A 25,874-nucleotide genomic window follows, 5' to 3' on the forward strand; every position below is an offset into this window, starting at 1 on the left:
TTCTCATGTTCCTGTAAATCATCACTATCGTCAGCTGCAATCTGACAGAGAACTTTTTCTGAACAAAAAGAGAAAATCCCCGCTTTTTAATATATTTTCGACAACCATTGCAGGTTCTGTGAAAAAATTAATGATGATGATGATGATGATGATAATTGATATTCCATTGTATTACCTTCCTAAATGTCAAATGCACAAAATACTTGGACATTGACCTTTCTCTGTGTAAAATATGAAATAACAGTTTTCTCTATGCAATTTATTTATATAAGTGTACGAGTATGTAAGGAACATGATGATTTACCAACACATAAATCATACAATAACAACTGAATGCTTATTTATATAAGTGTATGTAAGGAACATGATAGGAAGGATTTAATTACAGACACTTAAATCATGCGATAACAATTGAATGCTATTATTTTTAACTGCAGTTATTTAATGAAAATTCATAATTCTATTTTATTTACGATCAACAAATACAAGCTATCCTGTTTTTTTTGGCTTCACAAATGTTCTTTTCCTCTTCATCTTTCTCGTTTTCACCTCTAACTGATGAAGCTGGGAGTAAACATCTGAAAATATCTCTATCTGTTCTTCTTCTGGTATCGATTCCCTAGAAAAGAATATTATGGAATCAGCTTTGCAGGTCAATTTGTGCTATGTAGTTACAAATGAAATATAATAAAATAACTTCTTAAAGTGATAGAAATAACAAGTATTATCCATTTAAAACAGTTAATATACATATGCTGATTCAAAATATTGTATAATCCAGAATATCACCTGCCCTCTGGAACAATGTATGTATGAGACTATGATATGAAAGGCTTGAATAAGATGCACATCCAATTTTTAGAAGCAATATTTTTGTAAAGAAGTGCAGGTGATATTTCGATTATATAGTAATTGTCACAAACTAATACAGGTGATCATGAGTCAATGGGAGTATGTTATAATATAGTAATGGTTTAAATTGCGGCCTTGAGCTGGTAGTAATAATTATAAGGTGTTTCTTCAAATAGGCATCCTCCCCTTCTTTAGGGAATGTAATGCCATAACAATTGTCAATTATGCAACAGCTACAAACGACATGAACTTGGTAGGAAATCAAATGTTGTAATTAGGGAATGGATTTCTATTTTATAGACATTATGGTTCTGATAAGCCAGATAATAAACTTTATGCAAATAATATTTCCGTCTGTGGCTTATCTACTTCAAAGTATTTCATTTTAATTTTTTTTTTTTTGTTGACAAACATTTTCGCTCTACTTTGAGCATCTTCAGGTCTTAAAATTAGAACATGAAATAAGTTAACAATTTAAATACATACATAACACGAAAGTAATTGCTTATATATTAGGCATAATTTATATGACATACTGTTCAAGTTTGGAAAAAGAAGTCAAGGATACAATAAGAAATAATTTATGTCAAAAATATTAATCTAAAAATATACAAGTTACAATCAAGATTAAAATGTCTTAAAGAAGTGTTTACTTGCTAATATGCATCCTTCATAACTAGTCTTAAGACTTATTTCAGTGGAAATAATAATATAAGTACATTTACATTGTTTTTGCCAATTTTAGAGATTTTGTACATTTTCATATATGTGTTAAAATCAAATTCTAAAATGTTGAATCTTTTTTTAAAAAGATTACAAAGTGACTATATTATTGCTGAACATGTACAATTTGACGTGAGAGACGGTTGCCACAGTTCTGTTGACTATTCTGTGTATTTAAATTGTTAACTTGTTTCGTGTTCTAATTTTAAGACCTGAAGATGTTCAAGTAGAGAGAAAACGTTTGTCAATAAAAACAAATCAAAATAAAATATTTTGAAGTAAATAAACCACAGACGGAAATATTATTTACATAGAGTTTTTAATAGATTTCTAGTTTTATAACTATTTTGTTTGCTACGTCCTAGACATACCTTATTAAGATATCTCTACATTTTACGTACACGGGATCCCCCAATTAAAATTCTATAGGACCTAAAATGCTAAAATAACCATAAAGTCCTATAAATCCTAAAATCTATGTTTGTGTCCATAAAGTGCGTTTTTAGTCTTATCAGACTAGCCATAGTAACTATACTCTATAATGTGCAAATCACCCACAATTAGCTCACGACTTCTTCTCTCTCAGATTAACACAATCTCTCAAATTTGTGTTAGATGTTATGTTTTTGTTCCATGGCAATTTAACAACAACAACAATAATAATAATAATAATAATAAACATCCTGTACCAAAGTCTCATCTCTCGTAGATTGGCAGGTATGATGTTACATGCACTTTCCAATTGCCAAAAATGACATAAGATGTTTAGTTCAGTATTTTGCCATGGGTGTATGCTTGGTCGCACTATATAACATGGAATGACACGAATCGATAGAGGTACTGCTAGGAAGGTAAAAGATACAAGAATAGAAGAAAGGTCTGGCACACCTGTACTCCTTCATAAGATCATATTTATTCCATGGCGTGGCTACTGCTGCAGCTCTCTTGAGTCGCCATTTTGAGACGTATGACTCAATATTATCTACTCCTTGTAGATCTTGTCTCTCCCAACGTTCTAACCATGGTCGAGGCTTCATCTTCACCTGAAATAAGAAAATCCATCCTTTTTATTACAGTTTGTGGGACATTAAATTGCACATTAAAAGTACTCAGGGGAAGGTCAATACAGGAGTCTGGTTTAGCAGCAGAGGTTGAAGCTCTCTTCTTGGTCAAAGCATTGGACTGCCTATTTAGGACTGCATTGTGTCCAAGAATTCATGTCTCAATGAGACTACTACCAAAAAAAAAGGAAGAAAAAGAAACTATAATTAACTCATTGGCTGTCCAATCTAGAGATGGTGTAATGAAAGAAACAAACCAAAGAAATAACTAGTTTTCTTGTGGACTCCAGAACCACTAACCTTGATAGGGTTGACTGGCACGGGAGCACCTTCAGGAAGAAACTCAGGCTCCATGTCCAGGGGAAAGGTGCTGTACTCTGGCAGAGCATCACGTAAATACATGAGCTCATTATCTAGTCTCTTCTCCAGCCGCAGCACTTCAATCTTCTGGATAACTGGACTGTACATTTCGTAGAACATCTCCATTCCTGAGCAACATCAACTTAGTGAGTACAAATATGTGCATTATGCCATAACAAACTTTTGTGAGCATAGTTTTTGAAATTTTAAACTTTATATAGTACTGTAAAAAAGAAAGTTTACAACTCCGTGAAAGTGATAAAATACAATTTTAAACTAAAAACTCATACCTAGTGCTATTGCCCCAAATCCTTCAATGATATTGAGCTCTATGTTTCTAATATTACACTCAGTACCAATTTTAAGTGTGCACCACTATATAACGTTTCAAGTATTGGTTACAGTGCCATGAAGACAAACCTATACACCCGACCATTTTGCTCTGCTATTACATAAAGTTTGTAATGCTCAAATATACTAGGGTTGATTCATAAGTCATGGGAACTATTTTTTTCTGTCGAAAATGCTCCAACACAGAAAATTTAATATATACATTTGAAAGTGTATGACATGTACTTTTTAAAGTTGGCACCAAATATGGTACAGATGCAGGAGTCTCTAGTAGGGTGAAAGAGCAAACATGGCATTTTAAAATCATTGTTTTATTCTCGTACAACCTAATAACATCATTTGTATAAGCTGCCAGTTTTAATATTGTACATATTACGGCAACAATCAGGATCCATGTATGCATGATAATCCTATATGCCGCAATCGTTTCTATATCACATTTTGAAATGAAAGGAGTATTATTTATTTACCCTGATGGTCAATCACATTTCTCAGTATGAAGAATGCCCGCAACCCACAACCTCCTCGCTGAATGCAGATTCCAACAAAGCGACCTGATTTATCAGGTGCATGTGGATTGGAAGCAGTCACTGCCATGATACTCCCTGTAACAAATAAACATAATTACTATAAACAGTTCTGTCTATTCTCACTTTATAGATCTCTTGGATATGGAACAACAAGTTTTGATAGAGAAATCATTGCAATAAGTGAAAGTATCAAGAATCTTCTATGCCACATCAATAAATTTAAGAATGCAGTTATATTGTCAGACTCCAAAGCAGCTATTCTATCAATAGTCTCTAGACACATCTTCATTTCAAATAGTAGAAATAACTAAAATGCTCTCTCAATTAATAACACTCAATAAAAGAATTGTACTCCAATGGATACCATCTCATTGTGGAATACTGGGAAACGAGAATGCGGATGCTTTAGCACTGCTACTTACAGACCTGTTACTAAATCTACGTATTACTCTGTGAAAAGATTTATTAAATCTACATACTTAGACTTCAACAAAAAAAATTTGAGAACACAATCTCAAGGGAAGAAATGGAACTCTCTGCATCATAATCCACAGTTAATTCCCGATTTACCACGCAAATTGTCTGTAGCTGCATTTAGATTCGCAACAGACCATGACTGTTTGGCCAACACCTGCATAGAATTGGAATATATCAGTCCCCTAACTGCCCATTCTGCAATTCAAATCTAGAAATGGATTCGGAACACCTCAAAATCTGTGCTTCAGTGGCTGACCATGACAATATCTTTGAAAAATATTGGAGTGTAAGAGGCCAAATGACTTTATTGTCAAATGCCTGGCATTAGAAAACAACAACAACTATAAACAGTTAGGTATGTACATTAACTCATATTTGTCAACATTTTTAAACTACAGAATTTATTCATAGTATATCAGCATCATCCCCCCTGAAATATTATAACTCACTGGTGCATTAAAGAGTCCAGTCATCTCTTTAGAGGTCTTCTGAATCTCTTATGGTCTCTATGTACCATATGAAAAAATTAAATTTGGCATTCAAAGAGGGTCTATTTCTTGAATGATAGGGTACTTATACTTGTAGCTACTTATACAATTTTCACAGCAATAAAGTATGTTTCATTTTTAATTCTTGTAGCATTTCTTCATTCCATCAGTGGTGAAAAAGTGTACAGTAGGGCAAAAAAACCGGACTGACCCTTGTAGCTGATTTGAGAGGCTTGTTCACTCAGAGCACGACAAACTGTAACTAAGACTTTCGTGGTTCGAATCCTGCTTGGGAAGGAAACTTTTTTTTTGGTCCTTATTCAAATTTATTCCCAATACTTTTCGACTGCAGCGATATTTTACTAATTAATTAACTTATTATTCCCAGAACATGAATTTTACCAGCAATCGAAAAGTATTGGGAATAAATTTGAATAAGAAACAAAAAAAGTTTTCCTTCCTAGGCAGGATTCCCGAACCACGAAAGTCTTAGTTACCAGTCTATCATGCTCTGGAGTGAACAAGGCTCTGAAATCAGCTACAAGGGTCGGTCCGGTTTTTTTTTGCCACTACTGTACATCCTACAATTCTTTCCATGAACTTCATTTGAAATTCTGTTAATCGAATCTCATGTGGTGTTATGTTCATACTTCACTATCCTAAGCCAAAACCAGTCAAGTGACAATTTTAAATACTTTCAATGTCGTATGCTTCTGCATTTGGAATACCAGTAATTAAAAAAAAATTTAATTTATTATTACACCTGTTATTTAAATAAATATGGGTATTTTAATAACCATATCTATCTCTTTCAGATATGGTACACTGAAATCTAAACAATTAAGGGGTTTTTGTTGCTATGGTATGCAAGAAAAAAAAAAAGAAGAAAAAAAAACTTTCATAAACACCTGACTGTAAACTGTATGTTTCTAAGGCACAGATATTCTTCAAAATTTGTGCTCTCATAAAGGACATGTTATACTTTATATTTGCATAAGAATGTTTCGGATATACAGTATAATGTCTATTACCATAAACTTATTAATATTCTTATATTTTTCTTTTAAATTGTGACATGACTGAAGAAAGCTACATGTTTTTCATTTTATAAACTTCAGAGTAGTGTGAAGTTTTCAACATTTATTATTTATTATTAATATTGAAGCTGAATGGCATATCGCTGTTGCACAGCAAACTCATGCAAAAAAAATTCAGTTTTACAGGAAAGTGAAAAGAAAAACATTTTAATATCTTGATACCGAACAGATGCCTAATTTTTTTAATTGGTTATTTTACAACGCTTTATCAACTGCTATGGTTATCTAGCATCTGAGTGAGCTGAAGATGAGCTAGCGAGATGAGTCCAAGGTTCAGCGCCGAAAGTTACCCAGCATTTGTTCATAATGGGTTGAGAGGAAACCCCGGAAAAAACCTTAACCAGGTAACTTGTTCCAACCAGGATTTGAAACCAGGCCTGCTAGTTTCACAGTCATACATACTAACTGTTACTCCACAGCAATGGACATAACAAATTTCTAACAAACGAAGATAGTATTTAAATATCTTTTTGTGAAGTTTGTACCCATGTGTTTGTAGGGAAGATTTTTTGATTTGATAAGGATCAAGTGAAATCTCATTTTGCTGATGTTTTTGACATACAAGACTGCTGTTCAATCCATCTATATGGCAAAGTTTATCAGCTTAAAAATGGGATTTTTCTCTTGTAAAAAGGATGAAAAGTAAAAATAATATTTCAATATGTCTGTTACAATAACACTGTATATACCCAGAAACTTACTCAAAATTCATACTTCTATCTCCAACAGTTTCGTCAAAATATGTACCAGAAGTCTGAAAAATTTATAGAAAATAATTTTGAATTATCATTATGAGTGTTCTTTTGAGTGATAACTATTCTGATCCTACTTCTGCGTATTCTTATTTTCTTTTTTGTGTTCTCCTCTATATTCTTGCCTTTTTTGATCATTAATTCGTCAGCTTTTTCAGCTTTAGCCACATGCTTAATATCCATGTCTCATAGACCTTCATGTTCTCACTTATTTCAATATCTGTTTTCTTTATAACAAGAACTACACTACAACATCCACTGTTGAAACAAATAACAGAGTCCAAAGCACCAATTTTTAGAGATTTTCACCAACAAACAATGTTTTTGGGACTTATTGCCAGACTCATTAAACGACTTTGCAGAAATGTGGCTATAGAGAAGGATGAAAAGTGTGAAGTGAACAGACAGAATAAGAAACGAAGCTGTGTTGGAAAGAGTGGCTTAAGAAAGAATGATACTGAAACTGATCAGAAAGAGGAAAAGAAGTTGGTTGGGTCACTGGTTGAGAAGAAACTACCTTTTGAAGGATGTACTGGAAGGAATGGTGAATGGGAGAAGAGTTCAGGGTAGAAGAAGATATCAGATGATAGACGACATCAAGATATATGGATCATAGGAGGAGACAAAGAGGAAGGCAGAAAACAGGAAAGACTGGAGAATGTTGGGTTTGTAGTAAAATACCTGCCCTTGGGCAGAACACTATGAATTATTATTTAGACAACAAAATCTCATCATCGAGATCCATATACGTAAGTTTAATTGCATCATAGGTTCACATTTTATTTTTGCTAGTGTTTGCACACTGTGGGCTTTTCTTAAAAAATGGAAAGTGCAAACTTACCAACATAGAATTCGGGTATGTCAATTTGAGCCCTGCGATTCATCATGTCCATTCTTTCTAGCTTCTCCCTCACAGCATTTCTCCATTCTATCTTGGGATCAGGCAGAAATTCGGGATAAACAAATCTGCATTCCAATGGAACAACATTCTTATATGTGTCAACAGATGACTGTTCCTTCTTTTGTTCGGAAGGAGTTTCTTCTGACTTGGCAGATGAGGGAGCAACTGATGATAGGCATCGGAGTTCCACATTGGCTAAAAGAAAGAAATTTATAGCAATATACTTAACAAATAACTTGTTCATGTTTATTAGCAGTAGTGATGTATACCTATTAGCCTATTTTTTCTTTTTTTTATAAAAATGTTCTATTCCTTACCCTTTGCTATTAGTAGATACAGTCTTTCTTGCATGAAATAGTCATTTTATTTCATTTATTGTGTTCCATAGATATCTTACATTAGCATTGAAGCTTTAAGATGTGGAACAAGTCAAAATTTTACAACATTACAATTTTTAGAGAGATGTTGTGAGATGAGGCTAAGGATTCGCCACAGATTATCTGGCATTTGCCTTATGGTAGGTGAAAACCTCGGAAAATACCCAACCAGGTAATCAGACCAAATGGGGATCTAACCCAAACTGGAGCACAGCTCCGGATCAGCAGGCTAACGAGTCTGCTGACTGAGCCTCATTGATGGCTAATTTTTTGGAGAGATGAAGTGAGATGAGGCCGAGGACTTGCCATAGACCACCCGGCATCTGCCCCACAGCTGGGAAAAACCTCATGTATAGGTATCTGCCATAAGCACATTTAATGACGTTGCAAAAATTAAAACATGACGATTTTTGTTCTCAGATACTAGATACAACCTAGGGTCCCTATTACTTCGTATGATAAAATTCAGTTAAGGAATGCAGATACTTGGTGGACATACTATCACAATATATCTCCAAAGAATCGTCCAGAACAATAAGTTTGAGTTGGAGTCCAGTAGGAGATGACAACAAACTTTTAAGCTCCTCGTCAGACTTCCGAGCCTGAGAAATTTGTGAGTTGTTAGGGAAACTAGCTGTTATGCTCCTAAGTTCTGCAAACATTGAGAGGGCTGCAAAGGTGATGTAGCCTATAGTATGTCCGAACTTCTGTTGCTATTGCTTAGTAATACATCTGCTGAACGAACTCTTCCTCTATAACAAAGTAAAAGTCTAAAATACAAACTCTGGTCCTCCCATATATGCCAGGCCAAGTGTTTAACTCTGACAGATTTCGAGCAGCTAAGAAGGTATATGAAACGACTGAACAACTTAGTCTCTGCCGACCTTCTAAGGATCCCTGGGCTATTCCTTTTCACATGGTAAAGAAGATAAACAGTGAATGGTGACTACAGACAGCTGAACATGTCGGGTCTATATGACTATAGGATATCGGTAGTGTGTTTATGAGAATATATGTTGGCTAGATTGGAGAATGGGGTGATGTCATGTGGTCGACGTATGTGAGAAGGTTAGTGGGTTAGTTGAGGTGATATCTCAATGACATGAGGTCAACTTATGTGAGGTTAGTGGGTTAGTTGAGGTGATATCTCAGTGACATGAGGTCGACGTATGTGAGAAGGTTAGTGGGTTAGTTGAGGTGATATCTCAGTGAATTTTATTTACTCGTCGTGTTGGTTTACGTCGGCCATGTTGTGACGTCAGAATCGTTTGTCAAACTTGACGAAAATTAAGCGATATCCTATAGCCTAATAAAACAATCCCAACATGTCAACCATTCCTGACTGCTTTCAGTCTCGAATATACAAGACTTTGCTAATCTCTTGGTGGAACTGTATATGAATGTGACAGGTTAGGTTAGTTTAGGCTTTCATTATGCCTTGCTGAACAAAGACTGATGATTTTTTGTTTTCTTATGTTTTTGTGTGTCGCGATGGTGCTTACATATATTATTCAAGTTTTATCTATACATTATACATGGTATTATTTTCTCATAAAAGGATAAACTCCAGAACATGGATTGCACCCTTTCCCTCTTACTTCAAAATTCCAACCTTGTGCACACAAAATAAATTATTGGCACTGAAAAGTGCCTTTTCGTAAATATAACGATGCGCATTCGACAAACGCAGACAAATCTGCTCTTTTTAGTAGGCCTATTTTAAGACATAATTTGGTAGGTGCAATCCATGTTCTAAAATTTTCCCTAATAAAATACCAATTCGGTAATTAGCAAGGGACCGCCGGTCTTTTACAAGGTATGTATGTGACTTAGTTGAGGGACTAAGTGACGTGAGGCCGAGGAATATGTGAAAAGATTTCAATGATCTTAAATCATTGATATCCCCTCAACTAACCTTGTCACATACCTTGTAAATGGCCGGTGGTTCTTGACCACCAATTCTTTTCTACTATGCAGAATATTAACCAGATCATAATGTTAGGTTATCAATTATCAATCTTCTTAATGTATCCAGCTGTTTGCTGACAACATAAAGTCCACTATAGTCTATTCAGTTGTTGTTTTTCACGAGAAATTAGGGATATTTTGATCGGTGTTCATTATAGATGCCTGTTGCTAGTAGCCAGAAGTGGGGTGTAGTCAATATATACTGCAGGGCTGTGTCTTCTGAAACTGGTACTGATGATTTTAATTTACTTCTTTTGTGGTTTATGGATGGACAGTATAGAAGAATGTATTCCAGATCTTCATCAGGATTATTACACCACAGACAAGTAGGATTATCAGATAATGTTAGGTTAAGTACTCTCAATGTCTTATTCATATTAAAATTATACTCGAAACTTAGTACGCTAGTTAAAAAAACGAAAGGCATACACTGAATTCCTACTTTGTAGTAAACATAGTTACCTAAATTCTGAAATAATGATGACTTTAAATCTACGCTTAACCGTCTGCAAACATATGAGAGAAGCGCCATTTGTGTTGCATCGATAGAATCGATTCTTGTGAACGATTTAAACAACGATCATCGAAGAGAGATGTTTTATCGATTAGATGGCTTGTAGTATCCATCGAGTTACATCGATGTTTGTATCACTCGAGTTAAGTGCGAATTAGTTTTTATGTTCTGTCAGTTTTCGCATGGTATTTTTTTAAATTAATGATAGAGAACAAGTATGTTGTTAACAACATTTTAATAGTATTGCGTATTAAACATATATGATTTTAATATGTAATCAAATAATCATAATTTTCCATGCACTTTATTGAATTTGTATACGTAATCGAGCTGTAGGAATCGATATACAAGTTCATAAATTTGTTTCATAAGATAATGATTTTGTTGCTATAGTTTGCTAATTAGAAACTTTACAAATCAAGTACGTAATTTAAAGAGAAAAGAGTATGTTTCCGTTGTCTCAGCATATCATATAGAAGTTAATGAAGAGTTGCAGGATAATTCTGTGATTTTTATGGATTATTGTTAGTTTTCACCTGAGTCGTTTAATTCGTCAGCTGTTTCAAGGTGATTAAAATATCGGCAATTAGAAACTGTGAATCATTTAAATGAGTAAAATGGGTAAAAAGATCCGTGTGCTATAATGAGAACTACATGGTGATTGCAGAGATAGAAGAGTGTATTGCACAAGTCTGATGCGAAGTTGAAATAAGGTCGTAACAGATTTTCTTTCCCATTGCCATGGAAAACGGAACAGATATGGAAGACAACGAAATAAATGTTGATAACGAATTCTCATCCGGTAGCAGTCAAAATACTAATTTTATATTGCATACTTCATTTCAAAGTGAACAGACAAACTACCAGTTAAGGACCGAATTACCCTGTAGTTCCGTACACAGCAGCAAGAAATGTTCCCGACCTATGAAGACTTGTGAACGCAATAATTGTACATTTAAAAGTAAGACTGAAGAAGCTCAAGAGGTTCCAGAATGTGAAGTGTCATCAGATGATGATGAACAGCAGAAAACTGCTCGTGTACAACAAATAGAAAATCATGTTAGAACACGGCTTACAAATACCAATGAAAGTAAAAGAAGAAAGTTTGAAAGTGAGTATTTTAAAATGGTATGATATGGTTCTCATAATGAATAGTAGGTGTGGTACAGGCCGCCTACTTCAGCATTCAACACAGGACGATACAATGTCCATATCACATATTATGTCCACTCACATTTATGTCCATTTTTAGTTTTGTTCGTTTTTGTATATAAGTTATCCACATATTATTTGGAGTATTACTAGACTAGAAGCCAAGTGCAGTACATTTAAATACTTCTTTGGTAATGCAATTGTAAAGATATTCCATTGTGATAAACTAATGCAACTACTGTATTTGGTATATTTGGGGTCCATGTGACATATATCCATACATAGGCTATTCATTTATGTGCTGGGTAACTTTCGGTGCTGGACCCTGTACTCATTTCAATGGCATTATCACCTTAATCTCATTCAGACGTTAAATAATTTAATGTTAATAAAGCGTCGTAAAATAACCTACTAAAATAAAAAAAAATGTATTTACATCTACTTTTCAATCGCATATGAAATGCATTTGTGTAGCCTATTTATGTAGGTAGAGTGAAAACCGTAAGGCGCTCCACCAGGCAAAATTGTACAAATAGGCCTACAGTGTTGTGGTTTAGTCAACTGAACTTCATAAGTGATACCACTTCGAAATCACTCATGATGCAGCTAGGTCAGGAGATAATGGGGTAGGGTGGCCTGGCCAGATCCTTTTCCCCTCCATTGCATACATTTTGAATAATTTCAATTATTCAAATCAACTTTACAAGGAGTTATACCTGAAATCTTGATTTGCATAATACACGTCACTGTTCGTTAACAGAAAACCACAATTTAAGTCACACAGAGTTAGTGTGCACTCAGTGTTGGTTGCTTGACGGTTGTCAGCTCACTTTGAGGTCTGTGGATATAGAGGGAAAAATTGGATCGGTGTCTGGTAGAGTTCCCGCGTAGCTCAGTTGGGAGAGCATTGGTACGTTTAACCAAAGGTCCCGGGTTCGATACCCGGCCCCGGAACAATTTTTCCCTTGAAATTATTCAAATCAACTTTACAGGGAGTTATACGTGAAATCTTGATTTGCATACTTCTTGATTAGCTATATAGTCTTACATTAATTAGACTTCAGAGTGTGTGTGTGTATCTAATGCTCTGGATTTAACAATGAAGTCATCATCCTTCTTGCTTCCCAATATTTTGATGGAAGGTCCACAAATGTCCTAAGAGTTTCACAATTAGCCAGGTGCTCCATGTCCTCTTCTCTGATGCACAGTAAGCATTTAGGTGAATTCAGTACTCCAATACGATGGAGGTGTTTACTGAGGCAATCATGACCAGTAATCAATCTAAACATGGCCACGGCAGATTTTCGAGGTAGATCAGGAATTAGTTTTGGATCTTTAAATGATTCTTTCCATTTTGAATTTTGATGTTTTGCCTGTTCGCTGTTATTTATTCTTTTTATGACTCGTTTTATTGATTCATATGGGAACTTGAAATTTGTTTTTAAGTTGATTTTAGTTCCTTTCTTTGCCAACACATCTGCCTTCTCGTTACTGTTCAGTCCACAGTGAGCCGGGATCCATTGGAAGACCACTTTTTTATTTAGCATTTGAATTTGTTTTACCATGCAATGAATTTCTTTTACTTTTTCCATTTTAGGGGATGTAGTTGAGCTGATTGACTGGATTGCAGCTTTGGAGTCAGACAGGATGACTATGTTTTTGCACTGGTTTAGCCAAACAAATAATTTTGAAGTGATGTATAAATGGCTTCAACTTCGCCATCAACATTTGTTGTGTACTTGCCAACATTTTTATAAAGAGAAAAGTATTGACAAGTAGCTCCTGCTCCAACTCCTTCATTTTGATTCATGAGAGATCCATCAGTGTAAATGTACAACCAGTCCTTTTGTGGATATTTTCTAATTATTTGTAGGGAAATGGCTTTTGCTACTTCTGATAAATTTAAGACTGTGGAACAGATGTTCAAAATTACTACAAGGAAGAGGGTAACATCGCTACTTACCTTAAAGTTATTAGTTATCATTTGAAGCTTTATTAGCCTAAGATGAAGAAGTAGAAGACAATGAGTAGCTGAGAAGTTACGTGAAGTATAGGTATGGTACATAGAATTTGTAGGTAGACATAATGTATTGTACATTCATGCAGTGGGCGTAAAAAAAGCGGACATAAAATTTGTGTTTTTGGACTAAAATGAAGTGGACATTATAATTAATTGGACATACATTTCTGGTTACAATTTAGTGGACTTTTATGTAATGGACATAAAAACTTGGACCTCGTGTCTGTGTTTCTTCCACGTAGTAAAGTTACAGTGATAATTTAGTTACAGATAGATGATAGATAATACAGTGATTAAAATCAGTTGTCCCTCTTGGAAACTTCTTAACTAATTAAAGTGCAGGGACTAAATAGACCTATATAGTGAAAAATTAGGCATCTTGATTACACAACTTTTAACACTATATCACTTCGGAATATATAATTATTGAAAAAAGCCTACATCAGACTGAAACTAGTCAACAAGGTAACCTAGTTTTAACACGTGAAAGAAATAAATTATATATTCCGAAAAATTAGGCCTGTAAGTAGACATCAGATTTTAGGTAAAAACGTATTTTGTTCCTAAAGACCTACACTTATGTTAAGTGGTATAAACACATTTCATAGATTATTATGGGTCTAACTAATAATTTTATAGAGCCAAAAAATGCCTAATTTGACTTTAAACTATTTTGGTCTCCTATGTATTTTAAAATATGTTGTTGTTGTTGTTATTGTTGTTGTTGTTTTCTAATGCCAGGCGTTTGACAATAAAGTCATTTGACCTCTTGCACTCCAATATTTTTCAAAGATATTATCATCACCAGCCACTGAAGCACAGATTTTGAGGTGTTCCGAATCCATTTCTTGGTTTGAGTTGCACAATGGACAGTTAGGGGACTGTTATATTCCAATTCTATGCAGGTGTTTGGCCAAACAATCATGGCCTGTTGCCAATCTAAATGCAACTACAGACGATTTTCGTGGTAAATCGGGAATTAACTGTGGATTTTGATGCAGAGAGTTCCATTTTTTCCCTTGGGATTATGTTATCAAATTTTGTTTGTTGAAATCTAAGTATGTAGATTTAATAAATCTCTTCACAGAGTAATACGTAGATTTAGTAACAGGTCTGTAAGTAGCAGTGCTGCCCTTCTTTGCTAAAGCATCCGCATTCTCGTTTCCCAGGATTCCACAATGGGATGGTCTCCATTGGAAAACAATTCTTTTATTGAGTGATATTAATTGAGAGAGCATTTTAGTTATTTCTGCTGTTTGAGATGAAGGTGTGTGTTTAGAGACTATTGATAGAATAGCTGCTTTGGAGTCTGACAGTATAACTGCATTTTTAAATTTACTGATGTGGCATAGAAGATTCCTGAGACTTTCACTTATTGCAATGATTTCTCCATCAAAACTTGTTGTTCCATACCCAAGAGATCTATAAAGTGAGAAGAGACAGCACGTAACACCTGCACTGGCACCTTGTTCTCTGGAGATCAAGGATCCGTCAGTGTATAAATGAAGCCAGCTTTGTGGAGGGTATCTAATATTAATTGTCTCTAAAGACAATTGTTTTAGTATTTCAGTGTTTACTTCTGATTTCAGTATTTCTTCTGTTAAATTTAGATTATATTCCATATTTAATAGAGTTAAAGGGTTTGGTTTAATTTGTAGGTTTTCTTTTAAATTCGGGATATTGATTTTCTGTTTTAATTCTTGAACAATGGATATGAAACTTTTTTGAGTTTTCAATCTACAGAGAGGACTGTATGAATGCCAATTGTTTCCTGGTAATCTAATAAGTTTTTCTTCTATTGTCATTTTGATGCTATTAATATTAATGAGGAATCTCATAGAATCTGTTGGAGTTGTTTTGATTCCACCAGTAATGAGTCTGAAAGCTTGGTTTTCAACATATTCTATTTCGTTTATGAAAGGTGAAGTAATTAAAATTTCTCCGCAGTATGTCAGCACTGGCTGTATAAACATTTTGTATGTAGTGTTCAAAGTATTCCTAGAGCATCCCCATTTCTTTCCTGCTAGTCTTTTTAGAAGGGAGAATCTTTTACGAGATTTTTCAGAAATGTATTTCAAATCGTTGCTCCATGTTAACTTACTATCGAAAATAACTCCAAGATATTTGGATTCATAAGTCCTAGGAAGGTGTTGGCCATTGTGTTGGATATTGAATTCTCTTTCTTTTTTACCAAGTGAAAATATTTGGTAGTTACTTTTGCTTAAATTGAGTGTCATCAAATTTGATGTATTCCATTCATGTAGTTGATTTAGAGCTTTAAGAGCAGAATTTTGAATTTTGTCTCTATGTCTGTAAGATCCGGAAATCCACAAAACTATATCATCTGCAAATAGTGCTGTTTTCATGTTTGATTCCTCTAATAGGGAGGGTAAGTCATTTATGTAAATATTGAATAAAGTTGTGCTGAGGACAGCGCCCTGAGGTAGACCTCGATATGTTTGTCTGTAACTAGAAAGTGAATTTAGTGGCAATGAATTGTTGACTAAGGAATTCTGATATCCATCTGAACATATTGCTGGAGATACCTAATTTCTGGAGTTTTAGTAATAATTTATTTCTCCAAACAGAGTCATATGCTAGCTGAAAGTCAATAAATATTGCCAAGGTATCTTCTTTCTTGTTAAAACTGTCTTTTATTTCTTGGCCGAGGCGTATGACTTGTTCATTGGTAGAGTGTAGTTGTCGAAAGCCGGCTTGTCTCGGTGATAAAAGATTTTGGGATTCTAAATACCAAGTTAATCTCTTGGAGATCATGGACTCCATGGGTTTTGCTATCATGCTTAATAGTATTGGTCGATAACTATTAACATCATGAGCAGGTTTCCCTTTTTTGTGAATTGGTACAATGATTGCTTTTTTCCAAGCTGCAGGAACTGAGGTGTTCCATGATAAATTGAAAATGGATAAAAGTACAGACTTGGCTTTTTCCCCCAGATGTTTAAAAAATTCGGAATGAATGTTATCGGGGTCAGGAGATTTCTTGGTTTTTAAATTTTGTAAAGCTAGAGTTAATTCTTTGGAAGTAAAATTTTGATGAAGTATTTCAGGTTTTGTACTAGTAATATTGTTTTTATTATTTTTATGTAATTCTCTTTTGATAAATTTGTCAGTTTTTTTGGTATTGGGATGTAATCTGTGAGAGTTTGAGTAGTGTTTATTAAATGCGTTTGCTATATATTTTAAAATATTAATACAATGAAAATTAACTTCATTTTGACGAAGTGGCAGGCATTATTTTCTCTTTGAAAGATGAGGCAACTTTCATCTCCTGTGCTAAGGATCTTCTTACGGATGGCTTCATTCACACTGATGTGGCTTACATCAGGTTACATTTTACATTCTTTGTTACTATGTTTGCTTTGTAAACTGCAGTGAAACAAATTTACGAGCAACTTCATCTTTCAGCTCATGATAGGGAGAAACTTAACCTTCATTTCATACAAGAGTTAGCATGTAAACAAATGTACTTGTCGGAAACCCTTCCTGTTGGCTGCTGAAGACAACCTCTTTATGACATCTAGAATGCGACATAAATTAATTACATGTCTGGAAGCACACCTATATATTTTTGAAGTATTAATGGCAAACTTGCTGTTTTTCTAAAAACGAGAAGGAAATATGATATTTGAAGCAGTTGAAAAACTAAATAAGTCTGTAATGAAAGATTGTTATTTGTAAGTGGAGTCGATAGCCGACCATTGTAATAACATAACAAGGAGGTTGTGTAATGGTGCATCATCCTCAAAACATTGACCCAAATAAAGCGATGGAAGCTGTGGTTAGTCAGTCTGTTTGCTCCTTGTGTTGTATTATAATATTGTGTCGGTGCTGTGCTATGTTAAATTGCGTGTTATTAACGTCCTGCAACATATTTACAGTAATAGTGCAAGCTATAATGGCTAGCCAGTTGCCTGTAATTCAGGCCTAAAACATCATAAGACCATAAGAAGAAACCTTTTAGAAACAGTCAGTTACCTGACTTGGACTCTTCATAGTGTTAAGTACCATACATTCATTCATGTACATAAGGTAGTGTTATTCTTGTAAAAATCCCACATGTATTCCATGTTAGGTTGTTAGCTTACAATAATTGTCTGTTATGTTATGTCATCTGTCATTGCCCCTCACATGTTGATGCATTCGTTCTCATCTTCCAGCACAAACATATAACCAATTGTCCACACCTGTGGAGTAACACTTAGCATGTCTGGCCGCGAAACCAGGTAGCCCGGGTTCGATTCCTGGTCGGGGCAAGTTACCTTGAGGTTTTTTCTGGGGTTTTCCCTCAACCCAATATGAGCAAATGCTGGGTAACTTTCGGTGTTGGACCCGGACTCATTTCACTGGCATTATCACCTTCATCTCATTCAGACGCTAAATAACCTTAGATGTTGATAAAACGTCGTAAAATAACCTACTAAAATAAAAATATAACCAATTACCTAGTGGTTGGGGTACAGAAGAATTTTGCAGGATGTTTGTTGATATGCAGAGTCTTCTTGATGGAATGAGAACTAGCTCAGCATTCGAACTAGTCTGAGAAAAAGTAATCAGTAAACTATAAAATATTCTCCAAAAGAATCCCAAACACCAATCTCAATACAACAGCAATTTTTTTGTTGGGGAAGTGTGAAAAAATGGGGAAATGTGACTTTCCAGTACAAATAATTCGATAATTGAAATATGCTCCTGTGACATCTGAAGATACAAGGGAGAGTCAAAAAGTAACCTTAGTAATTGTTTTATTGAGTATGTACAGTAAGACTACAAACATTTTATCACTTTTTAACATAGTCCCCACTAAGTTACTTTCAATGCAAGTGTTCCTGTTATACTAAGTTGAAAAGTGATTAAGTGTTTGTAGTCTTATTGTACATATTCAATTAATAAAACAATTATTAAGGTTACTTTTTGACTCTCCCTCATATTAAACATTTGTTTTCTGCCTACAAGCTTGTACTAACTGACAAAAAGTGTAAATTGTATCTTAAAGATTTGGAAAAGTTACTGGTTATGTATTGCGAGTGCAGTTATGAAAAGTAGGCCATATCCTTTTCGCTGTAAGAAAAATCCTAATGTAAACACAAGCACATGGCTGTCATATGCATGATTGGCCCCCAGTCGAAACACTCATACAATGCAAGAAAATATAGTTCCATATTTGGAAATCATAACCATGTATTATTTGAAAATAAAAATTGAATTTTAGTTCTTAAATACGATGAAACATATAACTTCACTCATGTAAAATGCTATGTAAAGGAATAGCTACTTTTGTATTTATTATTTACGTTGTGAGTGGATGAATATTAAGATTAATACCAATGTAGTCTGTTCTTGTAAAAGCTGGCACCACTTGAGCTCCTTCTCGTAAGCATGTGTTAGTGTGGCTTCTGCATGCTCAATGTGTGTGGTTACTAAACGTAAGAGTGGAAACTTCTCAAAAGCAGAGAGAAAGAAATAGTGTTGAATGTATGTAGTAAGTTCCAGTTAATAAATTATGAAATAACAGTTTCCTAAGTAGTAGTGAGGTTAGGTCTACTTTGATGAGTAACAGGAAATGTTTAACATGAAACAGAATGTACAGGAGTGGGCGGGATCATTTACTGAGAATCTCTGACACCAAACAGCGGCCAATCAAGCCTCACTTCAGTCACATGCCATTGTTTACTGTAGGATTATTTTTACAACAAAAAGATTATAGGTACATCTGATTAAAATGAAATGTAAATTTAAGAAATAAAATAATGCTTCATTGTGTAGGCCTACCTACTTTCATTCCATTTTAGTATACCCTTAACCAAGACAGCTAGGGAAATACACTGTTGTGTAAGGCAATTTCTAAAGAACAAGATTTTTATAAGACACTTATTACTCAACTAATAATATTAGGTATACGAGATATTTATTAATTTTGACTATGATGTGATATGACTTTTAGAGCCTATTTTTAAGTTAGAGCCTGTTTCATAGTTTTGTTGAGATTATTTTAGGCACCTAAAATCTAATTTTTAGAGCCTAAAAGTCTGGAATTGTTTAGACTATTTCATTTAGACCTGTACATTCTTTACATATGAACTTCATGTAAGTTATGTTTGAATTTTTCTCTAAGTTCCAAAAGAAGGCACGCCAGTTGAGTCAAAAGTGGTGAAAAGAGCTGGTCCATATCTTCTGGGTCCGACATTGGGTAGTTCTCCTGTGAAGAGCATTGTGCAGTGTCTTGCAAGAAGGGATGGTACAGATGACTTTTATACTTTGAAGGTATGTACTGTATTTTTTAACTAGGCTAAAATCAGAGAAAAGATAAATAATTTTATAGAAGAACTAGATCAAAGGAGGCACCATTCTTTCTTTAACAGTTACGTACTATAAGTAGTATAGAATACTAAGCTCGTGGTTTTACTTTCCTGCACACAATACTTTCAACAGAATAACCCAGAACTCTTCACCTGTTGTACATAGTAGATTTATCACTGTCATATTGTTCACGTCAGATGTCACGAGCAAACAGATCACCATTTAAATGTAAAACTCGAAATATGACCGCCTTCGACAATCTCTCTCCACTGGTACTCCAGTCGGGGCAAGTTACCTGGTTAAGGTTTGTCTGGTTTTTCTCTCAACTTAATATGATCAAATACTGGGTAACTACCGGTACTGGACCAGACTCATTTCACCAGCATTATCACCTTCATTTCATTTAGATGCTAAGTAACCTGAGATGTTGATACAGCATCGTAAAATAACCCGCTAAAAAATCCACAGGCACTAAAAATGCTTTTTTGCTGGTGCTGTTCAGGCTTCCAAACACCCACTGTCCAGAAATTTGTATCTCCATTGGCACTAAAAGTGTTGTGTTGCTGGTGTGTTCCAGCCCCCAAACATCCATTGTCCAGAAATTTGTACCTGGACCTCTCAAGCAAACTTAAATAGTACTTCAAATACATATCTCATTAGCACTTGCCATTATGATCCATTCATTACTATGTATGACAAGTGAATAGTTCTTGGATATTTCGTGGAAAGTCTGGGTGCCAGAAAGTAAAATCATGTGCTTAGTACTCTATACTTTTCATAGTATGCAGTTTCATCTATCATCTCCAATAATAAAAATAGGTGACGTATTGGGGTTAGTACTGATATAGGAAGGGCTTGGTGCTTCTGGCCACTGGATCTTAGAAGATTCAACAGAGAAATGGGACCTAGCCCTATAAGGGGCTGATGCAGGATGACCCACCTGTCAGCGTCGGATTCACAGTGTTACTCAGGCCACCTATTGGCCCCCTATTCTTCAGTGAGATGAGTAGGAAGAGATTGGGATATTACGGTATTACGATTCCTGTGTTTTAATCTAACGTGAGAAACACAATTTCTTGTTGCCAGGGGAGTAAGAGAAACAGTAAAATATACTTCCTGTATTGAGTAAAGTAATATAGAATATATTGTAAAGTTATCAGAAGAGTAAGAGAAATATTGAAGTATTATTAAGTGTTTATTTTGTTATTTAGTGCTGTTATGTATATAATAATAGAAAGCAGTCAAAATGACCACATTGGCAGTTATAAGTATATAACTAGTTCTGGCGGTTCTAGTGTTGAGTTATGTTAGGTGTGCTAAGATATTTTGTCCCTTCGTATCAAGCCATAAAGAATTGGTGCTTTGATTTTTTATGTGAAAGGACATCATGTTAACACACAAAGGGTGTAAGTCGACCACAGATTGTGTGTACTCAGAAAATGTTAATCATGTGAATGATTTAATCATAGTAGATCGTCACTTGACCACTAGATATACTGCTGAGTCCACACCTGTGGAGTAACGGTCAGCGCGTCTGGCCGCGAAACCAGTTGGCCTGGGTTCAATTCCCGGTCGGGGCAAGTTACCTGGTTGAGATTTTTTCCGGGGTTTTCCCTCAACACAAGATGAGCAAATGCTGGGTAACTTTCGATGCTGGACCCCGGACTCATTTCACCGGCATTATCACCTTCATCTCATTCAGATGCTAAATAACCTAAGCTGTTGATAAAGCGTCGTAAAATAACCAAAAAAAATATATACTGCTGAAGTAACAGGCTTGTCAAAAGCACAGGTGGAACTATTCTAAATAATTATTTGGGTCTCCATGAATTGTCTGCTAGGTGGGTGCCAAGAATGTTGACTCTGGAACAGCGTGCAATAATGCCTTGTTCTGAACCAATTTGAATATATTCAAGCAGGATCCAAAACGTTTTCTTAGTCATTTTGTGTAACTAGATGAAACATGACAGCACGGACTGGCAGCATCCAGGTTCTCCATCTCGCAAGCTTTTAGTACAGGCCTCAGCAGGAAAGATTATGGCCGTAATATTCTTGGGTGCTAAAAGAATTTTAATGATTAACTGTTTGAACAGAGGTCAAACGATTACTGGTCAACACTACACAGCATTCATCACTTGTCTATGTGATTTTATCAAAGAAAAACAGAAGAGGAAAAATACGTATCTTATTCCAAGAGACATATTTTTCGTCTTCCCACAAGTAAATGCTCTTGGCAACAAAAATCTCATTGCTATGAATGCAATTCACAATGCTTACGTGTGTCAAGGATATACAAACCATGTCTGTTGCTCAACACTAGCATGATAGTCTTCCTAACCAAGTCATGGTGGAATTTTGTGATGAACAAAGAAGACTTACAGAGGATTTTTCGTCTGTTTCCCTCTTTCATTCCAGCAATACTCTCTATCTCATTTCACTGTAGTAGTTAAAAATAAGCCAGAGTGAAATCTTGGAGCTCATATGAGTTTCATTGCTGATAAAGGGAAAACTTGGCTTATGGAACCTGGTTCCGTCAGGGCTCAAGAGGATGGCCCATCCATCAGCATCGGAATCGTGAATTCCATCCAGGCCACCTGAAGGATTTGGAACAATGATCGCTTATACAGAGCACACAATGGCTGTTGCAAACCTAAGTGCATGAATCCATTCTGGATCTGGCAAGAAATATACAAGGCTTGTTATTATGATAGAGATATGCACGTATGGATATGTGTGTGTATGCATATACTTATAAAAGTAGATTACATCAAATTTTGTTTGAGTTGTTTGCAGTGAATTTTCTGGTTTAGTTCTGCCGTAATTTATAGTTTTCTTTCCTAATAAAATATTCTTAGTTTCAGTATACAGTATTTATGGAACTATAAAACACGAAAACTCTAATAATTTTTGTATAATATATGGTGATATTGGTTGCATAGGGCTCATGTCATGTAATTTTAAAGATACCAAATTTTGTGATCATATGGAACCAAGTGTATGTTAATGATAGTGATGAACGTTTCAGATCTTAACTCTGAGAGATGGTGAAGAAGAGACCCAAGATGACCGACAAGGCAAGATGTTACTACACACTGAATACTCTCTTCTGTCTTTACTTCACAATCAAGATGGCGTTATTCATCATCATGGTTTCTTCAAAGTATGTTGCTTAATACATAGTTGTTTTACTATTTGAATGATAGGTAGTAAAATCGGAGCATTCACAGTTGAGCACATTGGAATTTAAAAGAATTTTATACGTATGTGTAAGAAAAATTATCATATATTCCTGATCATTATTTAGATAGTTTCTAGCTTAAAGAGTAATTTCATTTACAGTAAAGTTATCATTTTAAATAGCCGACACTGATTTATTGGTATATTTGCATTGTTTTAATATATTATATAAATAACAGAGAACCATTTGGCTTTACTTAGAAATTGTAAGTTAGACTGTGTATCTTTTGTTCTTGGTGGTCTAGTGGATACCATACTTGTCATTGCATATTTATTTAACCTGGTAGAGATAAGGCCATCAGGCCTTCTCTTCCCCTCTACAAGGGACATTCAGATGAGTTTCACAAGCTGAGATCTTGCCAATAGTGATAGATTCGTAAGATTGATGAACATCTTTAACATGGATGTTTTCAAAAATAAGGTAAAGCTATAGTTGCATGTCTTTAACAGTCGAATCTGGTTTCTGGCATTGTTGTAAAGATTCTGGTTATATGCAGTAGTTAAAAGCTAAAGGAAAGGAACAGAACTTGTTTTTAGATACCTGAGGTTGGAGAGGTGGCAGAATGGAACCATTTAGGCTGTAGAGTTCAAGGTTAACTTATCTCATATTTACGAGGGTCACTCCAAAAGTAATCCACAGCATTTATTTTAAAATTACATTTTTATCCTACAGCTTTGGTATTTCCACAGAATGTAGATATATCCTTTAGGAACAAAATATCACTTTTCCACATGATCTCCATCCCTTTCAACTGCCTTACGCCACCTTGGAGCAAGAGCCTATATACTTGCACGGTAAAAGTCTGGACCAACAGATCTGAGACAATCATTAGCATGCACAAGGGAGTCATCATCTTCAAACCACGTTCCACAAAGGGATTCCTTCAGTTTACCAAAGAGATGGTAATCGCATGGTTCCAGATCAAGACTGTAAGGCAGATGTTTCAGTGTTGTGCATTAGCAGAACATCCTGCATCTCCCGATGTAGGAAGAGTTTCTTGAAGTTTCTTGAGAGTTGCCACATATGTGTCAGAATTAATGGTGGTTCCGTGTGGCATGATGTCCACAAGCAAGAATCCTGATTCGAAAAACAGAGTAGCCACAACTTTTCCTGCTGAAGGCGGAGTTTTGAATTTCTTTTTCTTTGGTGAATTTGCAGGATGCCACTCCATCGTCTGCCTCTTAGTCTCCAGTTCAAAATGGTGGAGCCATATTTCATCTCCTGTCACAGTTCTTGCAAAAAAAGTCATCTCCACCATTCTCATACTAGTCCAAAAGTTCGTTGCACACTGTTTTTCGGGTTTCTTTGTGGGCCTCTGTCAACATTCTCGAAACCCGCCTAACATAAACCTTTTTTAACCCCAACTGTTTCAATATTCTGCATATACTTGCTTCTCCTATTCCAACTTGGAGTGACAATTCTTTCACTGTTACACGTTTGTCAGCCACAACCATGTTGTTAACGTGCTGCACATTGTAATGACTTCGTGCAGTGCAGGATCTGCTGCTACGAGTAGTATCCCTAATATTGGCATGCCCTCTTTCACGAGATAGTCTGCTTGCCCACCAATTAACCATACTACGATTGACAGCTGCATCTCCATACACCTTTTTCAATCTCTTGTGAATGTTTTCCACTGTCTCATTCTCACAGCACAAGAACTCGATAACAGCACATTGCTTCTGACAAATGTCAAGTACAGCAGCTATCTTGAAGGAGTTCTATCATGGCGCCACTCACGGAACAACTTAAATTAAATTTGAATACGAGCGGAAAGGATGTATCTATGACCTCCATAAATTGCAAAGGTGTAGAATGAAAAATGTTGTGCATTATTTTTGGAGCGACCTTCATACATAAATTTTACTAATCTAAATTATGTTATCCATGCAACCTCTAAAGAAATGGTAACGTACGTGGAAAGTTCTATAATTTTGTGGACTCGCTAATGATATAGTTGCTATCATCCTAGATCACATATACCCAGATTACTCGGCCTTATAGGCTTTGACTGTAACAACTATTGTCAGCTTTACTATGCTGTCATCTAGTAATTACATAAGGAGTCACGTCATAACTCCCATTTGAAATGCATTAGCGACTGTACTGCCATCTCGTGTTCGTTTATGGTGGACGAATGGCGATCCTGGCGGTTGTTCTCTTCAAAGTGCTACCAATTTTAACATAGGGATGAGAAATCTGTTATATGTGTGATCTTGGCTATCATTCAGAGTAATTTAACCCAATTATGATTCAGTCTGCCACCATTAGAACAATTATTGGACATAGTTTTCCAAATAAAATGAAGGGCTGCTATGATAATATTTTGTACTGAAGAGAACTTACTTGTATCTTAAACACTTGATTATGTCCCATGATATTGTGACTTGTCAGAGTATCTTCAGAGTTTCATTTACTGTATACCTAATTTTTGACAAAATTTTATATTTCATATTCAAAATATTAACAAGCTGAGTCTGGCCACTATCATTGTAGCATACTGTAGCTAGCATGGATCGTACAACCATGTGCATATACTGATGGCTTGCCATCAATGAAAATATGTACCACTTTTTACATGCACAGCAACAGTACAGCTATCTGTCCACAAAATTATTCACTCTGGTACTGAGAAATGCGACCTGCTTGATATAATACAACCAAATATCTTACTATAATAATACCGGACAGCTGT

General features: G+C 35.2%; 2 protein-coding genes across 2 annotated transcripts in view; one reads left to right on the forward strand and one right to left on the reverse strand.

The window, feature by feature from the left end:
• Positions 1-421: 421 nt before the first annotated feature.
• Positions 422-10,555, reverse strand: mRpL19 (mitochondrial ribosomal protein L19). Its single transcript, XM_069839905.1, has 6 exons — positions 10,400-10,555; positions 7,533-7,787; positions 3,818-3,952; positions 2,937-3,124; positions 2,464-2,618; positions 422-619 (listed from the first exon to the last, which is right to left on the reverse strand). Exons 1-6 carry the CDS (start codon positions 10,467-10,469, stop codon positions 490-492), a joined length of 933 nt encoding a protein of 310 aa, XP_069696006.1. The 5' UTR covers positions 10,470-10,555; the 3' UTR covers positions 422-489.
• A 163-nt stretch (positions 10,556-10,718) lies between these two features.
• Positions 10,719-25,874, forward strand: part of LOC138709254 (serine/threonine-protein kinase par-1-like) — a 43,613-nt gene continuing 28,457 nt past the window's right edge. The window contains exons 1-3 of the mRNA XM_069839904.1: positions 10,719-11,562; positions 19,757-19,905; positions 22,967-23,101. Coding sequence (XP_069696005.1) covers positions 11,193-11,562; positions 19,757-19,905; positions 22,967-23,101 — 654 coding nt within the window. The 5' untranslated portion in view covers positions 10,719-11,192. The remainder of the gene's footprint in view (positions 11,563-19,756; positions 19,906-22,966; positions 23,102-25,874) is intronic.

The sequence above is a fragment of the Periplaneta americana genome, chromosome 11 (assembly GCF_040183065.1).
Source record: "Periplaneta americana isolate PAMFEO1 chromosome 11, P.americana_PAMFEO1_priV1, whole genome shotgun sequence".
NCBI classification, from domain to species: Eukaryota; Metazoa; Arthropoda; class Insecta; order Blattodea; family Blattidae; genus Periplaneta; species Periplaneta americana.

Excerpts from the sequence above, each read along its gene's own strand:
- mRpL19 (XM_069839905.1), bottom strand. The coding sequence starts at position 10,469 with ATGGCGCTTCTCTCATATGTTTGCAGACGGTTAAGCGTAGATTTAAAG. Across the intron at positions 3,953-7,532 it reads CATACCCGAATTCTATGTTG|GGAGTATCATGGCAGTGACT; the intron begins GTAAGTTTGCAC and ends TATTTGTTACAG. Across the intron at positions 3,125-3,817 it reads AAATGTGATTGACCATCAGG|GAATGGAGATGTTCTACGAA; the intron begins GTAAATAAATAA and ends GATGTTGCTCAG.